The 26933-nt window shown below is 40.9% G+C and overlaps 1 protein-coding gene across 1 annotated transcript in view; it reads right to left on the reverse strand.

Moving 5' to 3' along the window:
• The window catches only part of TPH2 (tryptophan hydroxylase 2), a gene marked incomplete at both ends in the record, with an annotated part of 110505 nt that overhangs the window by 65917 nt on the left and 17655 nt on the right, over positions 1–26933 (reverse strand). The window contains one exon of the mRNA XM_080705784.1: positions 5331–5527. Within this exon, the coding sequence (XP_080561910.1) occupies positions 5331–5527 (197 nt within the window). The remainder of the gene's footprint in view (positions 1–5330; positions 5528–26933) is intronic.

The raw sequence follows: 26933 nt of genomic DNA on the forward strand, positions 1-26933 counted from the left end.
CCTCCGAGATACACCCCCAGCCCTATGTTTTATTCTTTATTTTGAAACAGGGTCTCACTGAGTTGCAAAGGGCCTTACTAAGTAGCAGAGGCTGTCCATGAACTGCAATCCTCCAGTCTCAACCTCCCAAGTGCTGGGATTAACAAGTGTGCACCACCACACTCAGCTTTTATATTTTATTTTAAAATAGAGTCTCACTAAGTTGCAGAGGACCTTGCTGAGGCTGGAAGCAAACCTGTGATCCTCCTTATCAGCCTCCCAAGTACTAGAATTACAGGCTGGTGCCACCACACCTGGCTTCACACTGCAGCTTTCTATGTGGATACCTCCTAATTCCTTTAGCGCACATGTGTGTGTGTGTGTGTGTGTGTGTGTTATTATAATTAATAATGAGATTTGAATAGGTACTTGACTCTACATTATATATTGGCTCTTGGTAAGATGAAACAAAATACAAATGGAATAAAATGTATAAAATTTCCTCTTACTTGTCAGGTCCACCAGTGTCCTCAGCTTAAAGGCCACCTGATGTTCTTTATCATGAAGGACCAGAAAACTTCAACATTCTTTACATTTTTGTGTATATATTTTATTAAAATGTCATGTATTTTGAAATGACTGTTTTATATCGTGCTATTCTTACAAGAAAAGTTCCTTTTTGTTTATTTAAATGAAAACTGTATACATTTCAAGTGTAACACATGTTTTGATAGACATATTCATAGTGAAATTGTTACCACAGTGAAACTAACGTGTCCATCTCCTCACCTAGCTCTATGTCTGTGAAGAACATATGAATCTTCTCTTTTAACAAGTTTCCCTTACAGGATACAGTATCACTCACTATAATCATCCTACTGAAGTTAGACCTCTCACTTTATGTATGAATAAATTGATCAACATCTACCCTTTGATCAACATCTACCCATTCCCTGTACCATCCACCTTGCTGACCACTGTCCTATTTTCTGCTTCTATGTAGTCAACATTTTCAGATTGTATTACCATTTGAATATGGAAAGTCCCCCAAAGGTTCCTGTGTTGAAGGCTTGGTCCCCAGGGCGACAATGTGCAGCAGTGGGGCTTTCAGAGAGTGATTGGGACTCCCGGGGGCTCTGATGCTATCAGGGGATTAATCCATTTGATAGACTAATATTTTGAATGGACTCCTGGGAAGTAGTGGTTAGAGAAAGCAGGTTTCTGGGTGTGTGCCCTTGGGGACTGTATCTTGTCCCTGGCTCCTCCCCCTCCTTCTAGCTTTCTTCTTCCTGCTGCCATGAGCCAAGTAGCTCTCACCTGCCACACCTTCCCACCAGGATGTTCTGCCTCACCTCAGGTGCAGAGCAATGGAGCCAACCCACCATGGACTGAAAACTCTGAAACCATGAGCCAAATAAATCTGTCCTCCTTCCAGGTGTTTATGTCAACAATGGGTCACAGCTAGCAAAAGCTCATGTGGACTCCACCTATAAGTGGGGCCAGTATTCATCTTTCTGTGTCTGGCTTATCTCACTTACCATGATGTCCAGAAGGGCCATTCTTATCGCTGCTACCAGCACTGCCCAGGCTCCCATTTTGAAAACGCCAATGTATTAGGAGAGCACCTCAGAATTGGTCTTAAAAGGTAAGAACCAATTAAGTTTATAAAGTCAGCCCATCCTAGGCACAGGTTCTTGGTGCCCAAGAACCTGTGCTCAGGCCTCCTCAGAACCATAATTCCAACAGCATTATCTTCCTTATAAAAGCCTTCACTTTGGATTGTTCCCCACTGAATAGCAAAAAGATAAGTGTCTTTTCTTCTTTTTCTGTATTACATCAATTAAGCCAGCATATCCCACATGTGGGACATGATTAGTGGTACGCACAGGAGTATTTTTATTTTAATAGTTATGTATTTTATTTTTATGTAAGTTAGGAAAAGTGTGAAACTATGATATCAAGAACTTTGAATCTGTAGATATCATTGCTTTAAAAGTTTCCTTTCTAAAAAATAAATTAGGTAGCCAGGCGTGGTGGCACACGCTTGTAGTCCCCGCGTTTGGGAGGCGGAGACAGGAGGATCATGCTGGTTCGGAGCCAGTCTCGGTGGCTTAAGAGACCCTGTTTCCAAATAAAAAAATATAAAATAGGTCTGGGAGTGTAGCCCAGAGGTAGAAGGGCTTCCAGGAACCCCAGTACCACCAAAAAATAAAAAATAAATAAACTAGGTATTTAAAAAGTGAGCCAATTTTTAGAAAATAAAAATACATATACTTAAATCATATTTGCTATGTGCCAAGGAGTGATGCAAACTGAACTCTATGCTGCCCCTCCCAAAAATACCAATGGAGGGGTCAGAAATGGCAAAAATAGTGAGATGGCATTCTAATTACTAATTTTTACTAACAATACAGTAAAAAGTAAATCCCATATATAATCAGGGGAGCTTATGGTACACATATAGTATGCACATAACTCTGTGGGAAACCAAGAGGAACATGAATGGTGGGGCCATTAAGGAATATATAATCTAGTTAAACAACAAGAAACGGCATTATGTAATTAGGTCCTAATTAAGTGATACCGATCAGTTGTCCTTAATCTCTTTTCCTCAGTAACAAATACTGCATAGTGGATAATGTTCACACACTGGAAGGCTCCCACAGTGCTAGGTGTGGCTTTCGGTGCACCGGCAGTAAGGCCGTGCTGAGCTTCTCTTGACACACACGTGGTGCCCACTGGAGTCAGAGGGCAAACCCAGTGGCTGGGATGATCAGGATGCAGAGGAGGCCGGACCTTCCCTGAGCCTTGAAGAAGAAGTAGAATCTGAGCAGGCGGAGAAGAAATGGCTTTTCACATAAGGGACAACGTTTTTCTAGTAAGCAAAAGTCTGGAGAGCCCACAGTGAGAGCAGACTGCATCCACAGGGCCAGCATGGCAGGAGACAAACTTGGCCAGTTCAGACTTGGCTAAATCCAGCTTGCTGCCTGTTTTTGTACATCCCAGGGGAAAGGTTTTTATATTTTTTAATGGATACCTTAAAATGGCTATAAAAGGACCCACATAATGTTGGCCCACAAAACCTAAAAGATTTACTATCTAGCCCTTTACCCAAAAAAATGTTGCCAATCCTAGTAAACACACCAGGATCCACTGAGAGTTTCTGAATGGAGATATCAGGAAGAAAGACAAGTTTTAGTAAGTGCTATTTATGTGGAAGAGTCAGACAGGGTGGGAAAGGCAAGAAAATACTACATTGCATCAAGGTGGTAAAATGATGGGGACCCCAATGTGAGTAGAAGCAGTGGAGTGAAAAGTAAGGATGTATTTCCAATGTGCCATAAGGCTAGAAGTGGCAATAGTTGGAGACTATTGTAGGCTGAATAAAGTCCCCTCTGTCGATGTTGATGCCTTAATCCCATGAGCCTGTGAATGTGTTACCTGCCTTGGCAAAATGGACTTTGCAGGTGTGACTGAATGAAGGACCATAAGATGGAGAAGTGGCGCTATTATAATCATGCAGGTATTTATAAAAAAGGAGGTAGGAGAGTCAGAGTAAGAAATGTGGCAAGGGAAGCAAGAGGCTGTAGAATTCAAGAAAGAGACCACCAACCAAGGAATGGAGGTGGACTCTAGAAACTGGACAAGGCTGTGAAGAGAAAAAACATAGCCCTGCCAACCACTTGATTTTAGACTCCTGAGCTCCAGAACTGTAAGACAAATTGGTGTTGTTTTAAGTCACAAAGTTGATGGTAATTTGTATTAGCAATAATAGGATGCTAATACCAATACTCATTAAGTATAGAAGGGGAGGAAGTTGGGCAGGAATCCTGAGGAATCCTTAGGACCAAGCTTGATGAGTCTAGAGAAAAAAATTGTAATGATAGAAAGGGGCAGATGGGCCAAGAAATGAGTTTCTAGAAAGGAAACATTATGGTGTTTGCTTTCCCAATTGTTGCCTTTGAGAAGGAGAAAGAGAAAGAAAAGAGCAGAGAACTTAACCCACAATAATAAAGAGCAGAGAAGAAATTGTGGGCACCAGGAAACCTTGTCTTCTCCTCCAGTTCCTCACAAGAGCCCCAAGTGTTCCTAACTGTTGCTTCAGAAGGGTCAGTGAGAATAGACTTCACCCCAATAGAATGTGACATGAGGTTACTCAACGATTCATCCTGGTCATTACTTGTGTTAGTCAGCTTTTCATTGCTATGACCAAATACCTGACAAGAACAACATAGATGAGAAAAAATTTGTTTTGGCTCAGAGTGTCAAGGGATTTAACCCATGGTTAACTGGCTTCAAGGCTGGAAGATAGTAGATGGACATGGCAGAGGAAAACTGTTTAGCTCATGGCAGCGAGAAGCAGATAGAGAAAGGAAGGGGCCTCGGATGAGATGTAGTCCCCAAGGGCATCCCTCTAGTAACCTACTTCCTCCAACCATAGCCCACCTGCTTATAGTTTCCACCACCTCTCAGGAGTCCAGTCAGCATCGATGGACTATTCCATTGATGACATCAGCACTCCCTGACCCAATCACTTCCTAAAAGCCCTTATTATTGCACTGCCTTCAACACATGATCCTTTCAGGGGATGTTCCAGATTCAAACCATAGCACTACTGTAACAACAGCAATGAATACTCCCCAATAGACAGGTTATACTTAAAATACTGATTGACTGATGGATTGATTGATTCACTGACAGATTTGCCCCAGAGGAAAGTCACTAATGTTCAACTAATCTGTAATATTTCTTCATCCTGTATACTATTTTTAACAAAGTAAATAAGAAGTCACCTTTGAAGACATTTTATATCCATGTAGCCTGCAGAGTAGTTTCTGAATTTAAAAAAAAAAAGCCCAAACTGAACTTCAAATATCCTTTGGGTGTTCCATGTACAATAGCCAATCATAGAGCAGCCAATCACAGAGAAAGAGAAGCTTCAGCAAGCTGTGGATGCAGCTGAGTCCCTCTCTCCAGCTCAGAGTGACTGTTCTGCTTCCTCCAGGTGGCCTGTTGGTGCAAATAGTCTTTTTTCCCCCCTTATGGTACTGAAATTGAACTCAGGGAATTCTACCTCTAAGCAACAATTCCAACCCTATTTATTATTTATTTCAAAATGGGTCTCACTAAGTTGCAGAAGACTTTGCTAAGTAGCTGTGAACCTGCAATCTTCCCATGTTAGCCTCCCAAGTGCTGGGATCACAGGCATGCACCACCATCCCCAGCTCAACACTCTTTTTTTTTTAATCACTACTATTCCTTTTTGGAGAAAGGGCTATTGCAAAAACATGTGTCCTTGAAAGGCAAATGAGGATGAGGGTTAAGAAAAGATGGGCTGTATGAAGCCTTACCTTTCAAAAACAAGGCAACATCTTCAAGTTGAGGCACATTGTCCTCCCTGTAGCCACAGTATTTAGTCAGCAGAGGGAAGTTTTTCAAATACTCCTGGCAAGCATGAGTGGGATAGAGCTTGGAGAGCTCCCTGAATACAACACCCCAAGTTTTAGTCTCTTCTTCTGTGTATTCCACTCTGGGAATGGGCTGACCACTAGGTGGGAGAGAAGAAAAATCAATGAATACCACTTTGAACCAGTGAGTTAAGTGTATTCTGACCTTCCTTAATGCATGTTAGATTCTTGAAAGGAGGATCACCTGAGTGTCCAAAAGGATCCTACTAACAACTATTTGTGTGTGTGTGGTTACTGGGGTGGAACCCAGGAGCTTTTCTACCTCCGGGCTATACTCCCAGACCTATTTTATATTTTATTTGGAAACAGGGTCTCACTAAGTTGCTGAGAGCTCACTAAGTACCTGAGGCTATCTTTGAACCTATGTGATTCTCCTGTCTCAGCCTCCCAAGCACTGGGATTACAAGCGTTCGCCACCACACCCAGCTAGGACTATTTTTTAAGTAAGTGCACATTTTCTCATTTTGGGTGTGTAGATTTCCTTATAATTCTTGAAATTCAGTTACATCTTCACACATCCTATAAAAATATCAATATCTATAAATATCTGTAGAAATTTGCTAAGACTTATGTTCTTAAATTTAGATTGGTAACAAGTTAGAACTCTGAGTTGGAAGTAACTAGTTTAAGTAAAAACCTGTGCTCTGAATCTTTTCTGCAACCACAATAATAATAATGGATGTTGCCTCTTGAAAATAAAATTGCTTTGTGGGTTCTCTTCATTCCCTGTCCAGACTTATCCCAATTTCCAAATGTAACTGTGAGATTATTCAATCAGTTCCCAACATGTCTGGCAAATACTAAAAGACTGCTGAATTTATAAAGTAAGAGTTTTGCAAAACCACAAAAATGGAACATTTATTGCAGGTCATGCTGAAGAGTATACATGTTAAGTCTTCTCGTTTTAGGATAGGAATCTGCAAACTTTTCTATACAGAGCCAGAAAGTAAATTTTAGGCTTAAGGGTTAAGTAGTCTCTGTCCAAGACTGCCATTGTATCTCAGAAGCAGCTGTGGATCATCAGTAAACAAATGGACATGGTTATGTTCTACAAAGCACTTTATTACTTAGTCCATAGGCAGTAAGTGCTGAGGACTGGGTTTGATTATTGAGGTCATCCTGGATGGCAGTGGTCCTGGAGAGCTTGCTGGGGAAGGTACAACTTGAGTCACTGGATAGATAGGGTCTATAGGTTTCCTGACAGAAAGATGAGATTGAAATGCTGTCCTAACAGTGGTCAGCAGCCATGGTCAGGGAAGATGGCTCCCTAGGTATCCTGGGGCTAGCAGGAGGAAGGGAATATGAACATGTGCTCTTGTAAACTATTGATTGAGGAACTAGAATCTGAACCCAGCCTCTGATTAAGACACCTACTGTGAAAGTGAATTAGGGTTTGAGAAAACCTCTCTGGCAGAGGCAGTGCCATTCCTGCTGTATGACAGGGTCACAGCTGGGAAGAGAATTCTGCAGGGTTGGAAGACTTTGGCAAAACTGAGGCCATTATCCTTCTTGATTTTAGTTATAATAATGATAATATTAATGAAATTTGAAAAATGCTTTGAATGAGGATTGCCGTTTTGTAATAATCTGAAAATTGATGTGAATATGACTGAAAAATGCCCTAAGATTTGTGCTGGGAATCGCACTAAGAAGAATGTCTATGAGGAAACTTCAAGAAACTACATAGAAAAGAGCTTTTTGTTCCTCTTCTTACAACACTAACTCACTTAAGGTTTTAGCCATAAAAGGAGAAGTTAGCTTTAGGCAAATTTTACCTACTGTGCAAGGCCCTCCATATGTTGCTTATAAGTTAGGGGGTCGGCCAGGCATGGTGACGCATGCTTGTAATCCCAGCATTCGGGAAGCTGAAACCAGAGAATTGCTGTTCATGGACAGCCTCAATGACTTAGTGAGGCCCTCTGCAACTTAGTGAGACCCTGTTTCAAAATTTTTAAAAAAAATACAAAATAGGGCAGAGAGTGTAGCTCAGAGGTCAAATGCCCCTGGGTTCCATTCCTAGATCCATAAATAAATAAATAAATAAATAAATAAATAAATAAATGTGTCGACTGTGGTATCCCCCCCAGGGGGCTAGCGCGAATCAGAATACTTTTCCACCTCCAACCAATCCTCCACTTTCCTATACAAGAGGAGTATATGATGAATGGAAAGCACAGAGTTAATATTACTGGACAATGGCTTGATGTCAGGACTCTGCCATTCCTACAGAGTGTTGGGCAGGCCAGGACCTCCTTGGTGCCTGCTCACTAAAGCACAAAAGAATTCTCTTGGTAAACAACTTAATAGGTATAGAAAATTAGGTACAGGCATTGTATATTTAAAAAAATAGAATAAGTTTAGTGTGGGATTTGGTGGTTAGGTTAGAATAAGTTAATAAAATATTTAGTGGTTAAAATAGCACATAATATTAGCAGTTAATTTTATAAGTAGAGATAGTAAGTTTAATATTTAGTAGTTAAGTTAGAGGATAGGATAAGTTTAGTTTATTATGAGTGATGGAGAGATTGGCCAGGCGGGGCTCCTCTTTTTGGTGTTTCTGACCAAAGATCATAAGAATTCAAGAAAATAAATTGTATACTTTGTATTTTAAAATATGAAATATAAAAGTAAAATGTTTTGTGCCCTTTAAAGATTTTTTTATAATCTTTGTGTTCCTTCTAATGGAAAAGCCCCTTGTTTTCTGTACTTTTGGTTTAGCCTTAGGTTTGAATGTGCTTTGCAGAGCTCTATTGTTAGTTAGGTTAATAATTAGTATAAAATTGATTTTTGTGGCTAGGTAATCAGAATGAATTGTATGACATTAATTTGGGTAATTTCGGGTGTTTTTTCAACCATAGTATTGGGATATGAGCTCATCAGGGCAGGTTGAGTTGTTCCAGATAAAGTGCAAAATGTACCCAGGTATACTGAAAATGTTTTGCCAAAAGTTGTTTGTACCCAGGTGTATTGAGGATATGTTTTGCCAAAAGTTATTAATACCAAATAGTTCCATGTAAAATCATATAAAAATAAAGCATCGACTCTGTATGGCAGAGTCACACCTCTGAAAAAGGCTGTCTCTCATTCCCTCAAGTCACCGACTCTTCACCACCTTCAAGAACCCCTGAATTGGCCGGAATTGGCCTTCAGCACCTCTCATGACCCATTTGACAGCCACCTGAAGCACGCCCCCACTGTCCACCTGGCCAGTGGTCAGAAACTCTGTCCTTGCAGTGCAGATACCAGCTACAGCCACACCCTCTCAGCATCTGCATTATTATTCATGCAGTCCATAGGCAGAATCTCAAAGTGAGAAATAGCCCCGAGAGAAGGTGTGGTCGGTGGCCGAAAGTACTCTCCACTTTTAGATATTCTTTCATAACTATTATTCTTTTAATAATGATTCTTTTAACTCTCCACATGAATTGCTCCGGTGGTGTAAGATCAGGACTGTGAGAGAAACTGAGTCCGTGGAAAATAAAATTTCTGGTAATTTGTCCAAACCTCTAAATGTCCTTGGCTTTGTTCAGATGGTAAAAGAACTTAGTTAGAGATTAGATGCACTGGTAGCATTCCAGTCAGTAATTACAAACACAGATTTCCTCTCAATCTTTGACCTTCAACCTAATCAATAACTAACCTAGAGGGGGAGGCGACCTGATGCCTCTATTTACCTCTCTTTGTGATCCTGCCCAGATACGGGAAGACAAACGTTGGGTGTAACATCAAAGCAACCCAGTTTATGAGCAACTAATACTGCCCAATACAATGGAGCTGAAGGCTAGGAAGATTCTTGACCTTTACACCCAGTATGAGCCCTGCCCGAGATGGGAAAGGCGCCATGTGGACAAGGAAAGGATATTGCAAAGGGTCTGAGACAGGAATATGGATTATTTTTAAGATGAATAGGTTTCTAATAAGCCTATCATTTGGGGGAAAGTGTTTCACAGCTAAGGAAGTATATCTGACAACTAAATCTAAAAACTACATGGTATTTTTGGTGTTTGTCTGCCACACTGTGTTGTGAGTTTGCTTAAGCTTTCAGATTTTAGAAGGTAAGATGGCAACACCTGAGAAAACTCTATCACATCCACCTGAATCACCACATCTCCCCACGCCTGCCATATGGACTGAGCCCAAAAGATGGAAAATTCCAAGAAAGTTAAAGAAGATTCTCCGAGAGGCCTCCAAGCCTTGGGCGTGCCTGTTTCTTCTGGGAGATTACCCTTTGGAACTGCTTGTCTGCAAGATCCGGGAGAAGATCAGACCAGTTTTTTTACCTTTGTTTACATGTTATTCACTATTGTTTCACAGTGATTGCATTCACCTCCTTTTCTCTTATTATTAACTTTACTGGTGAAGGGTATAAATTTTTCGGGGTTCTTGTAATAAAATGTCATTAGCTCAAGAAGCTCTTGTCCATATCAGATTCTTTCCAGAAAGCGCCACCAGTAGGAACTTAAAGAAATTTAGTTCCTAGAAGGGAAAGAATCGCTGCAGATAAGAGGCTGCAGTACGTCACCCTATCCTTCCCCATCTTTTCTGAGATTCTCGATCGCGAGTGAACTCGCGCCCCATTTGGACTGAGTTGGTTTACGGCATTGCAGTACAGCACATGGGAGTCTAAATATATGTATGTGTGAAACTAGGATTCTGCCCCAGCAATCTAGCATCCCAGCCTCGGACAGAAGGTCAACCCAGGAGCCCATGCACAGGCAAGACAGCAACTGCTACTCAGGACCAATACAGCTGTAGGGTATTTCAAGGAGCTCTGAGCTAGCGAAGAAGAGAAAGAGGACAATAGCAAGAGTAAGCTATCAGAGAAACTCCTCCCTGCCCTCCCAAACCCAGCCCTAACCCTCTACATATGTCAGTGTTCTTGTTAGAATGTTGCTTAACGTTCAGGTCCAAATGTAGTTTCTACAGCCCTCCAATTTTTTTTTTAATTAAAGGCAGACCATAAGCAGTGACTGGATAACAGACACTAAAGAAAGAACTAGAAATTAACATTTGCTTTCCATAAGTACTGAGACTAGGGCTTATAGAAACCAAATTAGAACAAGATTAGCCTTGTTGAATTGTGGCTGTTGGTAACAAAAAATTACAACCTGACAAATATTTGATGGGAAGATCAAAAGTACTAAGTCTTAGCATCCATGGTGATTTTAAAATGAAAGCTTGATATTAGAAGATAAAAATAGAAAGGATGCAAAGAAATAAATATATAAGTGGTCTGCCTCTGGGTCTAGAAAATTCAACTCAAATCAATTTGAGTCTCGTAGGCCAATAAGGCTAATAAGGGCTGTGCACGCTTGGAAGGTAGGAAAGCAATCAGGCTGAAACAATAAATGAAATATTGAGAAGCCATTTGAAAAAAATCGTTAGGTCAAACTTTTTCCTTCAATATCAATCTGTGAACATGCATCATTTCAAAGGGGGGCTGCGCATAGCCAACAAGTGCAGAAAGAGAGTAAGTGTGAAATAAGGAAGGAAGAAAGAATTACACAGGTCTGTTACTTACTAATGAACTTCCAGCAGTGCAATCCTGGGAATATGGATGGTGTGTATATTCTCATCTGTTTCTGCTTGCCTGCCCTGCCCAGGTGGCTAACTGGTTTGCTCTTTTAGTTAATGACTGGTGGAGGGTACGCTGCTACTCTGAACTCAAGTAACTCACCTATGATCCTATGGGAACATTTCTCCTATCACTCTAACCCCCTGCCCTGGGCAACTCTTAAAGATAAATATTTTAAAAATCAACATCATCATAAAGACTAGCTTCAACCACTTCATTTCTATTTCAAACACCTAAAAATTCTATAAAAAAAAAACTCCCATTTTTCTAGGTATTTCATACAGCATACAGGTATATAATAAAAGCCAATATCTGAGAACTGTGTGTGCAACACTTTTTCAAGGATTTTTTATACAAATTAACCCATTTGATTCTCATACAACCCCATGAGGTAGATACTGTTATTATCCCCATTTCACAGAAGAGAAAAATGAGGCTCAGAGAGATTAAGAAACTTGTCTGAAATCATGGCATCAAGGCTTCAAGCCCAGTCGGTCTGGCTCCAGATACTGTAGTCTTAATTGATTAGTATATACCAATGAAATTAAAATGTATTTCAGACATCACTGATGTTTATACACCAAACTAAAATGAAGCCTGTAGGTATATATCTTTGTATACATAAAGTCTCATCTATAATCATGTCCTCATGATATTAGAAGCATGCATTTGTAGATTGAAAAGAGTACTTCCATATATACTCATTCCTTTCACCACTTAGTAAGTCTGTGGCATACTGCTGGGTTTCCCTGTCAGAATAAACATGCATTTTTCTGCATGGAATGGGCAGCAGGAATGTAGGGCTGTCCATATATTTTTAATACTTTGATTTTTGACATTTAGAAAAATGGAATTGTAGTCATGGGAAAATCAGAATATGTTACATTTCTTTGTGCTCATTATAGGTCAGTAGTTTTCTTTTAGGAATATTACCTTATAAGAGTGTCAGTGGGGTTTCTTGATCTTTTCCAGCCTAGGATATATACCTGTATATCATTATGCATCTATCTATGGGTACATGTTATTATAATGTATGTGCAACAGACATAGTTCAGCATACTAAAACCTTGTTCTAATCCAAAATTACTCCACATTTTAGAAAAAGCCTTTAGAAGCTGAAGCCATCTCTTTATAAGGCCCAATAAGGTGAAGCAGAAATGGCCCTGCCAACAAACTCCCCCTGCACCACCCTTCCCACCCCTTCGCAGACTCCACCCACCAGCCTAAAAGGGAAGAGGCGATGCTCTGGGTTGTGGGGAGAGCATGTTCGTTTCTCTTCCCTGAACAACGAGGGCAAGCTGTTTCCTGAAATCACTTCTCAGGACTGTAGACACCTGCCAGAAGTTTCCCCAGCTTTCCCAGCTAGACCCGTGCGAACAGCAGGGCCACAGGCTCCCTGTTACTGCCACCAGAATTGAGCAGGGAAAGGCCATTCCTGAGAATATTTGGAAGGTAGGAAGTGTTTGGAAGCATAGGCCCACTACGGGGAAGAAGACAGAACTTAACATGTGTCCTGTGAAATTTGAAGTTCTCATTAATGTAAATCCCAATGCCCAGAGATTCCTGTGAGACCCAACGTGTTGAGCCTGGGAGGTCGATGAAGAGGACCCAACCCATCCTGCTCTGCTCAGTTTTTGGGAGACAGAACTCCCCCATGGTTCCCTTTGCCCTTCAAAATGAAGCACTGAGGGGCACCCACTCTGTCACGGGCCAAAACAGGGGGCGGTCAGCTAAGTGACGCCTGACAAGGCCCAGGGGAGGCAGGGTATGTGCTGTCTGTCCCTATCCTACCACCACCACCACCACCACCACCACCAAACATAGCACTATGCAGGGAGAACTGTATCAGAAAGACTCCAAACCAGGGGGAGTGTGGCCCAACACCTGCCCACCACTGACACTCCAGCAAGCCTATAAGACCTTGGCCTCTTCCACCCTGATGTCAGCCCCCAACTCCAGAGGAACTCAGTCCTGGAAGAGAGAAGGCAAGGAGGTGTCTCAGAACCAGGGCACGCCCATCCTCCAAAATCACAACAAATAAACCAAGCACTCACAAACACATGCTCTCCAAATAACTGTGGGGTAAAGAGGGTACACTTTGAATCCAGTCTGAAATTAATCTTTTTTTTTTAAATGAACAGGACCAGGTCTTAAATACCCAAATGAGACTATGCTAATAATTGAAAATGACAGGAAATTAGATGTTGCTAAGGAACTTGCTTCCCAGCAAGAAAAGAGAATTCAACACAATACAGTTGAAAGCAATGAGTGGGGGAACAAAACCATTTTATGTTTGTATAAATCCCAACAAAATGATGCTCCTCAGAAAACTAATTACACATAAATATTTAATTGGATATTGAGGGAGTCTCCATTTATATAAAATTAGTTGAGATTCCAGAATTATCAACAACCGCCAAAATTATGATTCACACTTTTTACCTCATCCAGGGAAAAGCAGTAGTTTCCATTCAGTGCCGGTTCTGCCCTCTTGTCAAAAACCAAAGCACTATCGGTCTGGGTGGGGCACCAGTGTTTGGTGAGGACCAGGCAGGAAACGGGCTAATATGATCCCCATGGGGATTTAGGCTTGACAGTAGGAAAAAATCCCTGGGGGATTGTTACTCAGAGATGAGTAAGAACTTTCTCTGGAAATTCTGAAGGCTGCGGGAAGCATTAAATCCCATTCTTCCCAGAGATTGGGGGAAAAATCTGAAACACCCACCCTGTCCATACACAAGAGAGAGAGTAGAAAGCACACAGACACACCTAACTGGGGGCGGATATGGATGGAGTTATTCTGTGCAAGTCCTGAGTTTGTTAGAGCAAAGTTATTTAACAAACACATTTTTGACACAAGAAATCCAGGGACACATATACCCCATTAAAACTGAAATTGTGGGAGGTCTTTCTATAGCTGGATGAATAAGGAACACTGCTTTCTTTCATTTCATTTAACTATTTTTTGATCTTTTCCTCCAGCAGATCCAACAGCAAGCTAGTTATTTTTTATTGTTTTTTCTTTAATTTGGGGAATTGGGAAATAGTTGTTTGTAGTGGTACATCCTGGCTGCCTCCTGGAGTCCTGGCCGCTACAATTCTCAATATGAGATGCAATCTCTCTGCTTGCATTATCTTTAGAGGAACTCCAGCGTGGGGAAGCAATTCACTTACTCAGTGGAGGAGGATGCGACCGACTACAATTGATAGTATTTACATCGAGATGGCAAGACCAGCTGAAACACAACCCCGATTGTGCTTTTTGAAATCAGCTGGATTTTTTCTCAGTGGCAAGGACCAAACAGAGCAGAAGGCAGACAGAATTGGTTAAGGGGATGGGTGAATCTGATAGACACGGTTAAGAAAGAACTCATTTTCTATTTTATTTCATTGCATGTTCCTTGGGGCAGGAGACGCCTCACTTATTCAAGAGCTGTTTATCTCCCTGGAATAGACAAGACTCTCCCTCTCATCTTGGCCTCGTTTTTTTTTTTTTCTCTCCTTAGCATGTCCTTCTTGATTGACACTTTCACCTGGGGGTTGCAGTAGGGAAAGGAGAAGAGATAAAATGTAAAATCCATCAACTTTGCAAATCATTAGCAATTAGCAGCTCCTGGAGATTTGGACAGGGCCTTGGGCAAAAGTTCATGAGAACATGAAGGCCAGTGGTCTCTATCTTTATTCCTTCCTAACTTATGAGAGGCATGTGCTAGACTCCTCAGTGAGCAAACCCCGACTCCTGCATAATTTCCAGGAAAGTATAATTTATCCCTTTACTTTCTATCCTGGAAAGCACACAAAAATAGAGAAGAGTATGATTGACATTATTCTTGTTTGGGATCAAATGTAATTTTTTTAAAAAATATTCATCATTCATAAAATTTACTATTTATTATGTAATTGTTAGTAAGCATTTATTACTCTTTTCACAAGTGAGCTGACACACTATTGTGTAGAAATTTCAATCAGCACTTGATAGCGCTCACTGATGGCCATAAAGTCACTTGGTAGGAAACTGTGTCATCTACATCCAGGTATCTTCCAGACAAGCCAATGAGTACTTAACAAGAAAATCACTTTTACCTCTGGAATTGAAAAAAGCCTTGCTGGAAGAAAAAATAACCTGAGTGGAGTGGTTGAACCAGAAAGCAAATGTTATTCTTCCTACTGATTTCTAAGAATATATAGGAAATATCTTGATAAAATTATATTTCAGAATTCAGACTATAACGGTAGCTCAATAACTTTATGATATAATATTAGTAGTAATGCCCAGGGGGAGGAAAGCAAAGTTAAAATATTCACAATAGCCCGGCGTGGTGGCACACACTTGTAATCCCAGCACTTGGGAGACTAAGACAGGAAAATTGTACAGGTTCAAAGCCAGCCTCAGCTACTTAGTGAGGTGCTCAGCAACTTAGTGAGACCCTGTTCCCAAATAAAATATAAAATACGTCTGGGAGTTTAGCCCAAAGGTAGAAAAGACCCTGGGTTCCACCCCCAGTACCACCAAAAAAAAAAATCAAAATACTGAATTTTGAATTATTAAAAATATTTTACTACTTTGTCAAAAAGATACCTGCACACTCATTATTGGAGTACTTTTTATAACTAAGATACAGAATCAACCTGAAAGTCTATCAACAAATGAATGGATTTTTAAAATGTGATATATAAGCCAGGCGTGGTGGTGCATGCTTGTAAACCCAGCATTCGGGAGGCTGAGACCAAAGGATCAATGTTCACAGACAGCCTAAGCTACTTAATGAGACCCTTTGCTACTCAGTGAGACCTGGTTTCAAAATAAAGAATAAAAGACAGATCAGAGTGTGTAGCTCAGAGGTCAAATGCCCCTGGGTTCCATCCCCAGACCCACACACACACACACAAAATTATATATACATATACATATATATATATTACACACACACAATGTAATTCTATTTAGCCATAAAGAATGAAATCCTGTCATTTGCAGCAAAATGGATGGAACTGGAAGGTATTACATGAAATGAACCAGACCCAGAGACAAGTACCACATGCTCACTCTCATAGGTAGAAATTAAAGAAAGCCAACCTAAATGTGGGGCAGTGATTAAACCGAGGTTGTGAGGGGGTGCATGGGGGCTGGGGAGGGCAGACCAAATGAGGCTGGATTTGACCAGCGCAAGCTGTAGGCATGTGTAGACACATCACGCTGAATCCCACTAATATATTCAATTAATACATGTTAATCAAAAGTAAAATGTAATAAAAATTATATACGGATATGTTATTATACTAAGTCTAACCTCATGCTAGAACATTTGTTTCTCAAAGACAGGAATTTTTATTGGCTTTGTTCATTTTCATATCCCTGCCACCCAGAGTGGAGCCTATAATATAACGGTGTTCAAAAAATAATATTTACTTAATGACTAAGTAAATCAATCAGCCTAAAACAAGCCACAAACTTAAATGTTGAGAAAAACTAGAGTTATGTATCAGAAAGTCTGGCAGATATATATCTGCCTTTCTCATTCTTGCCTCGCATATTTTAAGCTATAAAAAAGCAACTCAAGATCTTGACATTTTAATAATTTTTCTGGTGGTTTCCAATTATACTTATGTACTGTTTAATTTACATGTAAAGTCTTCTTTTTTTTCTAACTTCAACTCAGACTTCCTGGTCCCTGTCTAGACGCTGTCATTCCATCACACTCAGAGCCAAATTTCTTTTTTTTAATTGGTGCACTACAGTCTCACATCATAATATGGATCATGTTGACAATGGCTTATATTCACACAGTACTTGGTGCACATGTATACACATATTCACACGTAGCTTTTCCATTAATGAGCCTCAGCCTTCTTCCTCCCCTACCCTTCTTTCCTGGGAGCCAAAATTTTCACCTGGGTTTTCTCCAAAATTTAACTATACACAGAGATATTTTCCAGGCTGGATATCCTCATGGATGAATGTTCAAAGATATTGTCAAAACCACAGGGCACACAGATTTTATGTTATTTTTTTTTTCACAAAAGGAAACTCACAGCTCAGTGCAGCAACTTGACAGTGATCTGAGTCACACAAGATTTCAAGAGGTTCAAGTCATCTGACTTAACAAGGCTAGATGGAGGCCCATCAGAGAGGAGGTTGGGAGGCCCAAGACTGCTAAACCCCACCAGAGTGTTTGTGTAAAGACACAAATGCCTTTCCAGCTGCTCCCCGAGGCCAGTCAGGTAAAGAGCATTTGTGATCACATATTTTATTTGCTTTTGCAAATGAGTTTTGTGCACATGAATTTTCGTAAATGAGTCTATGGGCCCTAAGGAACTTTCAGATGGTAGCAAACAAAAACGTTAGTTTGTTTTGTTCACGTTGCTAATATTGGCACTGCCTTTACAAGAGACATAATGAAAATAAACTACTGCACCTAGGGAGCCTGGGGGAGAGTGAAGATTTAACTCCTGGAAATTATTTGCTTTTATTTGTCCTGTGCACCACAGGACAGGGCTTCCCGCCATTTTCTCACCTTGTAGGAAGCCCTCGTCACATTACAGAGGAGTGAATTTCATCTGCAAAAATGAGCATGAAATTAAATATCAACAGCAACGACAATGGATTTAACATCCATCAACGTGTGCGTGATCAACAAACACGATGAGGCTGAGCTCAGAGAGCCCAATAGAGAGGAGAGCTAAAATTCCCAAGTCACCAATGGCAGCCAACACTCTCAGGCCACTAGAAGCAGACGCCCAGAGCTAGTGTCTCTAAGACCTCCACATTCAACCTGATGCTTCTTATACCTTCACCGGCAGGGACTGAATGTGGCTATCTTTTGGCCTTGACCTTTTACAGGAGCACAGTTAACCATACAGATTGTGACGTCAAGCAAGTGAATATAACAGCATACATGCATTCACCCGCTCACTCACCTGAAACCATAACAATAATATAATAGCTCATTAGATGGATTATGTTCAACTTTTATGGTGAAAAAGTGACCGTTGCCAGGTGCAGTGACGCATGTCTGTAAGCCCAATATTTTGGAGTCTGAGACAGGATCATCACAGGTTTGAAGCCAGCCTCAGCGACTTAGCGAGGACCTCAGCAACTCAGTGAGACTCTGTTTTGAAATAAAAAAAAAATAAAATATGGCTGGGATGTAGCTCAGACCTGAAATGCCCCTGCATTCAATCCCAGTACCAAAAATAAAAAAGTGACTGTTAGTATCTCCATTTTATGATTAAGGCAATGGAGGATATCAAAGAGAGTAAGTGGTCCACGCTCAAACAACTAATAAGTAGCGGGGGGAGGGGGCACTCAGGGTCCCTAGCTCTAGGGACCCTGCTCTTAACCATTAAATCCCAGTGCAAGATACTGAACACCCAAAATGTACCCAGCACTGGCACATTTCTTCCTTTTGACACTAAGGAAGATAAGATACCCAGCAACACTGTGAGGACCAAAAAGAATGCCTAGTACCTAGAAGATACTCACTGTAGTTGATGCCCTCCCTCCAGCTGTACAAAAATGAATAAAATGTCATCACTTCCCTATAGGGTTGGGAATGGATCTGGAGATGACAGAACAGCACTGTTCCCTACAAGTCCATTAGCCTCTCGGATAGGGCTCAGAGAAGTCATTTGAATCCTTCGTGTTCAGGGAAATTTTAAAGCAAAAAGTACCCATGCCTCTTTCCCTGCAAAACTCGTTAGACTTTGATACAACTGCTGTCCTTGTCAGTGAGTGCCACAGGCTGTACTGTATTAATGCATTCCACAGCTGTGAGAGCCATGCTATAATCAGACAACATCCTACTGAGGTATTCATGTACACCTAAAAACCCACCGAGCCCAAAATATGGGAAAAAAAAACCTTTCCCGAATCAATTTTCCCTTTTGTCTCTCGTTACAACTCTCAGGCTCCCTTCCTTTTAGCCACTGAGTTAAACTTCAGGTAGAAAGAAACATTTGGCATGAAAATGATTCTCCCATAAAGCCTGGAGTCTTTAAAATACTTGCAAGAACTGTGCATTTCAAATACGCTGAGAAGTCTGTAAAGAACAGAATCACTTTTTAAAAGATGGAGTCATTTAATTTTGTGGCTCTTCTTCCCAACTTGTGTGTGATACCACCTGTGTCAAATGGAAATTGCCACACAGGCTTTTTTTTTTTTAAATAAAAGGTGTGGCCTCTTGGGCAGAGAAAAATATTTAGATTCTACAATGGAGGCATTCTTAAAACCCTTAATGTGACCTTCCTCGGAAACGATTCTAGTCATCTGGGAAATGACCCCAGTCCCACAAATATTTGGTTTTGTTCTACTTTTCAATTTACCGCTCCATTTCAGAGAAATTAAAGCATCAACAACTAGTGTTTATGCAGGAGTCGCAAAGTACCCAAACAGCCACATACATCTCAGTTTCATTCAAAACCTGGGAAAGCAAATCAATGGAAGATAATGGAATAGGATAAAATTAGCTCAGTCAGGGAGAAAACATATTTGCCTGCTAAGGTGCCTCTTCTCAAAAAGACAGAGAAGGGGGAAGTAAAGCTTTCTCCCACATCACTTGAGCCCACAATTCATCAAGGTGACCATCTGGCAATGACACTGATGAGGAGCGTGTCTTTAAGGCTAAAAGCTTGCAGCCTCCAGTTAAGTTTTCCCCTGTTGAAAAAGCATAACTTTCCCTTCCACACTCCCACCATCCTCTATTTGTTATGTTTCCAATTAAGATTCACCTATCTAAAAATAGGTAATGTGGCACTCGCGACTCCAGTTAGTAACGTATTCCTTTGAGCCACATACCGAAACCTAGCAAGATCCATAAATCATGCCTCTTCTCGCATGAAATGAGAAATGCTAAGGTCAACTGAAATTTCTGGAAAGGTGGGAAGGTGGAGCCACCCCAGTTATTTTTCTGCAAGTTACAATAATTGCAAATGCCTCTAAGGAGAGACTTGGGATCAGAAACTCTCCAGCTCAAACACAAAGCTAAGCTGTCACCGCTACCTGTGAGTGAGAGGAAACCCAAGAGGCACAGACCTGAGCACTGGGGAGTGAAAGGTCTGCAAAGCAACTCACCAAAAGACCTAGAGCTTAGTTCTTTTTTTTTTTTTTTTCCTGTCATCTTTTCTTTGCAGTTATATGACTGAGCCCTGCTGAGTCACCTAATGGAAGAAGAAAATGCAAAGACCTCCTGAGAAGGGTTTGGAACATATTGGCTTGGAAGTCCAATATGTTCATTCCAAGGCACATTCACTTTGTTATTTATGCATCTATTCAAACATTTTAAAATGCAGGGCCTATGACTAAACCTCAGTCCCAGAGGGCTTCATTTTGACATTATACAGTATTTGGTGGTGTGGGTGGCAAAAAAAATAGTGCCCCTCTTTGCTTTGATGAGGAGAGGAGGTTATAATCAACACCACTCCATGTTGAAAGAGAAAATTCTCTCTTTGATAGAGCTGTGTAGAATATTCACGAGCTCACCCAAATTGAATGTGCCTGCTGGGCTGGTGATTGCGCTTCTCAAAGATGCTAGTCTCCATTTGGGGCTGTTTTGTTTTAGAGTCTCTGTTTTGCTGAGTACTTATGCTCAGAGCAAATGAATCATGAAGGGCGCAATTTTATAAATCAAAAAATCAAGAAATAAATGGAAGAGCGACTAGTAAAAACCAGTGACAAATCCCAGGCAGTTGTTTGTTTCAAGCCTCAGCCCAGCTGTGTTTATTTCCATTTATTCTCTATCTCCTGAGGATCAGGCTTTGGGTGGGAGGAGAAGAGCCCAGGCCAGGGAGAACAGGGAAAATTCACTGCATGGAACTGGAATAAGGTTATATTGGGTTGGGCCAAAGCCAGGCAGCTGTCCCAAACCACCTGTGAGAGTCACACAGGGCTAGTTGGAGTACTGACTCCATTTCTCAAATGTTTTAGGTACTGACAAGAACCACATATTTCAAATATGCTGAAAATCCTGCACAGAGAAAGATAAACTTTTAAAGATGCCAAGTCATTCAGTTCTGTTGCTAATATATTCAACTTGTGTGCGAAACCACCTATGTCAAGTGGAATTGCTAGAGACACTTCAAAACAAAATTAAAGAAACAAAATAAATGGTGTGACCTTCTGTGCAAAAACAGATTCTACAAGAGCAGCATTCTTGAAGCTCCCCAAAGAGGCTAGCCCTACTCGGAAACTTGTGCGGCCATTTGGAAAATGACCCCAGAGCTGCAAGTCTCCACTTTAGTTGTGCTCTTCAACTCACCACTCCATTTCCATGAGATTAAAGCAGCAATGGCAGGTGTTGATGCAGGTGACATGATTAGCTGTGTCATCTTTGGTAAGTCTCTTAATGTCTCTGAACCTAAGTTCCCTTGTCTTTAAAACAAGTACAACAGTAATATCTATCTCAAAGGTTCATTATGAGGTTAAATGACAGGATCTATGTAATATGTTTACTAGTTCCCAGAAAATGGCAGGAACCTAAGGAAAGAAAGCTAAGACTACCTGAAGATGTGAGCAGAGGGGTCACCTTTGATGAACATGTATAGACTCATTAGCCATTCAGGGGCCCGGTGCCAAACTCTACCCTCTAACTTAAGCTGGCTGAAACTCACTGGCCTATGAAGACCTTTGAGAGGGTGAATTTTTTTTTCAGATTTAAGAAGGAATCTATGAGCATAATTAATAAGAAATTAAAAGAAAAAATTTTCCTTCACATTACAATTTTTTTTACAATCATACTACAGAGCCTGACGCCCCTGGACTCAATCACTCCTGAAGGTCCTTTGCTCATTCAAATGTGCTTAAAAATTAATTACATGAAATTAGAGAATCACTAGCTACTTGATACATGGTAGTAATAATAATAATGATGATAATAGCTATTTTAGATTCAACACTTCCTTGTGCCAATCAACATTCTGAGCTATGGAACATTGCTAATCCTCCCAGTCATGCAAGGTACAGATTGCACCCATATTAAGGAGAGGTCACTAAGGCCAGGCACAATAGCACACTCCTGTAATCCCAGCCCTTTGGAGTCTAAGACAGGAAAATTGCAGGTTCAAAACCAGTAGCATATGGTAACTTAGTGTAGTAAAACCCTGTTTCAGGGGTCTGAGTAGGGTTGGGGGTATAGTTCAGAATTCAGAGATAGAACATTCCTGGGTTCAATTCCCAGTATCACATACACAGAAAAAGAGGGCACAGAGACTATATCACACTGCTTGTGGCCATAGAGCTTGAAAGCAGGAGGCAGGAATTCGTAACCTGTTCTATTTAGCTCCAAAGCCCCTACATTCTGCCCCAAGTTCTGCTACACCATGCTACTATCTCTGTTCTCCCAGGTATTCTGAAGATAATGCATCTGACAGCGCATTAGCACCTACCATGAGAGAGCAGTTAAGGAGGGTCTTAAATGAAATGAGACACAAGTCAAATGTATGTGGTAGCCAACCTCCAAGATGATTCCCAAAGAATCCTGCCATTTATGCCAATGTCGAGTCTCCTCAAACACCCTATCAAAGAATATAGCAAAAGAATATAGCAAGAGTGACAGTATGGCACTTCCAAGGCTAAAGCACAATGAAGTCTGCCTTGCTGGTCACTGGATTTACAGGAAGCCAGCTGCATTACCTTGAGGATGCTCAGACCACCCAGTGGAGAAACTACACTGCAAAAAAACCCACTGCCAACAGCCCTGTGGGTAGCCATATTGGAAACAGAGCCTCCAGGCCCTGTCAAGCCATAAAATAACTGCTTCCCTAGCCAACACTTGGCCTTCTGAGAAGCACTGATTCAGAAACACTCAGATGACAACCTGCACCTTAATTTCTAACACTCAGACACTGTGTTCGAAAATAAATGTTTGTTGTTTTAAGCTGCTAAATTTGGGAGGGAATTTGTCATGCACAAATAAATAAATGATACAATGTAGGAGACAGAAGTTGGGACCTAAATAAAGCATTATTCAAGGAGAAAGAAGAAAGGTGGCACCCATAGGGTAATGAAAGGGTTTGAAGCATGATGGCAGACCAAAAAATTGAGAGGTGGATTAAAGTATGAAAATAGTAATATTACCAAATACTTACTTGGCACTTCCTAACTAGTATTCCAAGTACTGGTCTTACATTGGATTATTTGGGATGACACTATATTAGCTTATTTAATTCTCATAATAATCTTATAAAGCACTAAGTGGGTAATCCCCATTTTACAGATAAGAAAACTGTGGCACAAACAATTAATCTTAAATAATTTGCCTGGGTCATTCAGCTCGTAAACAGTAAAGCTAAGATTCACCCCAGGGAGTCAAGTCCAATTTCTTTCTCTTAATTACTCTACACAGTCTCTTAGGTCTAAACAGAAATGAAGAAAAGCAATCGAAGACCCCCCAGTTCATCAGGGATCCAAGTAAATCTTGTGACTTTAGTCTACATTCTTTGAATACTGCTTTGATGAAGATAATAAAATACATTATAGGGCCGGGCATGGTGGCGTACGCTTGTAATCCCTGCTCTTGGGAGGCAGAGACAGGAGGATCTCGCAGGTTCAAAGCCAGCCGCGCTGGCTTAAGAAACCCTGTTTCCAAATTTTTAAAAGTCTAAAATAGGTCTGGGAGTGTAGCTCGGAGGTAGAAGGGCTTCCAGGAACCCTAGTACCACAAAAAAAATTAAAATAAAATAAAATAAAATAAAATACATTAGATAGCAATGGCCCCCATTATTTATTCCTTAACATATTCCCGAGAGAAAGAGAGGATGTATTTTGTCTCCAGTTTTGCAAAAAGAAAAAAAAAAGCTGAAGCTGAGAAATGTTAAGAAACCATTTGGATCCCTGAATTTGAAAACGAATGAGTTTCCCTGGCAAAACAGGGAATTTTCCAATCTAATTTAGGTCACAAATTTTGACATGTTGAAACTCTCTTGTTTACCTTACCTGTTGGCATTCACATTGAGCCAATTTACATTTCAGATTCCTGGGATGGGAAAAATAAATAAATCAAAGAGGAAGCCGCCCCTTGAGAAGAGCATGCAGTTCAGGTGCCACCTTAATTTTAGCCAGGAGAAAAGACATTCATAACAAAACGTAATCACAGTAAGATGCAAAATCCATTTAGGCAAACAAGAGTGGCATAATTAAAGTCAGAGCTAGAGGCCTCTTTCCCAGAGATGAAAATAGATTGAAATAACTTACACTATCCCCACCAAAAACATAATTAAATTAAATATGCCTGCACGTTGCTGAATAATCATTACACTAGCCCCCAAAGAAAAATTTATTTCTAGTCTATTTAAAAAAAATGTATTACTGATTCTCCCACACATACACACACACAAAAATTTAGCAATCATGAAATCCACGGAAATGCAACAGAGGTGAAAATACAAAGGTGCCAAGAACAAAAAACTGGGTAGTTTCAAACAATCCTAACAGCTACAACATCACAGTCATAATTTTCTCTTCCTCTGCATGCTATCTGCCCCCCAGGCACTTCCATCTCCTCCAAACTGCAGGTCTATACGCACATCACATTATCTAATCACGGGCACTTTTTTCTTCTTCTGTTTACACTAGGATTTCTTTTATTGAGTGGGGAAGGCCAGGGTGCAATCCACACACTAGACACTCTCTTGGGGATGATTTTAGAAACTGTGCTCTCCGATCCAGGGTGCGCTCTCTCAGGTCTTCTATGGGGAATACTATTTGCACTAATGACTGTTTCCTCCGCTGTTATTGGTGAGGCAATTAGGCCTTTCCGACACTCCTGTGCAAGCCGCACCGCAGGCGCTGCGGGCCCTGGGTAATCAATCGCCTTTCTCAGCGGCGCTGTCAATCAGGAACTCGCTTGAGCTGTGGCTATTGAGGGTCTCAGCGTGATGGCGCCTTTCCACTCCTCACCTCTTTCGGGTTCACCGTAATACAGACTTTGAGCCTGCTGTTTTTCATCATAGAGTGGAATTTTTTCATTTTTCTCTGCTCGTGTTGATTTTTCCTCCTGTTTTATCCTTTCAAGACTATCATAGAAAATATAGTATTCAACATGAATCCCCCGGAGGGTTTCTTGGCTGTGGTTTCAATATAGATTATTCTATATTTCATTTCTCTTCCTTCTCCTTACCTTCAGACACCTCAGACTATATCCTGCCAATCCCTACTACAGCCTCAAAACACCTGTGCTCATCTTTTTCTATGTTTCTGACCATACATTTATGACTTATTCTCAAGTATCTAGAAATCTTTAGGAATTATCAACAGGAAGCTGATCATGGTGGCACCCACCTGTAATCCCAGTACTTGGAAGGCTGAGACAAGAGGATCACAGGTTCAAGACTAGCCTCAGCACTTAGCAAGACTCTCAGAAATCTAGAGAGAGCCTGTTTCAGAACATACATTTTTTTAAAAAAATATAAAAAGGACTGGGGGTAAAGCTTGGAGGTCAAATGTCCCAGAGTTCAACCCCAGTACCACAAAAATAAAAATAATTATCAACAGGAAATTTAATTGTCCCCAAGTGTCAGAATGGGCCCTAATTTTATTTTTACTGACCACTGACAAATTATAATTGTATAAATTTGTGGGTACAAAGTGATGCTATGCAACATTTACACTGAATGATTGAATCAAGCTAACATATGCTATGCACTGCCTTATTTTGTAGTTTATTCCTCTAACTAAAACATTTGTACCCCTTGACCAACATTTCCCCATTCTCCCAGCCCCAGAATGGTCCTCATTAAAAAGTCACACTGGATTTTTCAAGACTACCTCAACCTCAAATACTCTGCCTTTTTTTTTTTTTTTTTTTTTAATGGTGCTGGCACTAGGGATTGGAACCAGGGGTGTTCTATCTCGAGCTACACTCCCAGCCCTTTTTATTTTCTCACTAATTTGCCAAGAGTCTCACCGTATCACTGAGACTATCTGTGAACCTGTGATCCTCCTGTTTCATCCTCCCAAGTACTGAGATTATAGGTGTGTGCCACCATATCCAGCTAGTAATCTGTTTCTTAAGCCAGTAGTTCCAAGATTTGATTTGGAAAATCTGGAAAGAGTATACTTTAAAGAGCTTAAGTCGTTATGGTATTGACATCTTTCTACAAGTGATCAGCGCTACAGAAAAAAAATCTTATTTCAATTAGAAATCTTACCTTTATTTTTCAGTGAACTAAAAGGAAACTGGATTTGCTCTGTGGCAAACTGGAAACAATGGCTGAGGCTTATTTGAAATCTGTTAGTACCTTGCCCCTCCCTCACTGACACCATGGCAGAAAGCCGAAATGTGCTTGCAAGCGCATTAACTCCATCCACTCACAGGCAGCACTGGAGCCAAGGGCAATTTGTGTTCAGTATTTACGTGGCTTCTCTCACACATGAATATGGGAATATGATTGCTTTCTACACACTCTTTCCATGAAGAGGGGTGTTGGTCATCAGAAAAAACATCAGCTGCCCCAAGAGCCCTTAATGGGAAACCAAAGAATTCCTTTCAAGGATTACTTCCAGGGACATCTGAGCTACATTAGTTTGTTAACATGACAGTATAAACAGTGATATTAACACAGCTACAGAAGAAAAGGATAGGAACTGGACTCAGGAGGCAGCCCCGGGGAAAAAGAGGGCAGGAAGAATGACAATCACCCACACAGAGGAATGCTGATCACCTGCCAGGCACCGGGCGAGGACAGCACATGGGCCTCTTTGTAAATCCTCACTGCCGCCCTCCGAGGTGGGTCCGACCGTTACACACTCTCACAGACTGAGAGGTGGTGGCCCCAGAGGAGATCACCCAGCTAGGGAGCAAGCCAGCACTTGAATCCATTTGACCACTCCAGGGCCCCGGCTCCTAAGCACAGTGTTATTCTGCCTAATGGGTCTGGGAGCAGCACTGTCCAAGAAGCATGTTATAATGTCACTGGAT

This window comes from Muscardinus avellanarius, assembly GCF_963383645.1.
Source record: "Muscardinus avellanarius genome assembly, chromosome: 11".
In the NCBI taxonomy this organism is placed as follows: Eukaryota; Metazoa; Chordata; class Mammalia; order Rodentia; family Gliridae; genus Muscardinus; species Muscardinus avellanarius.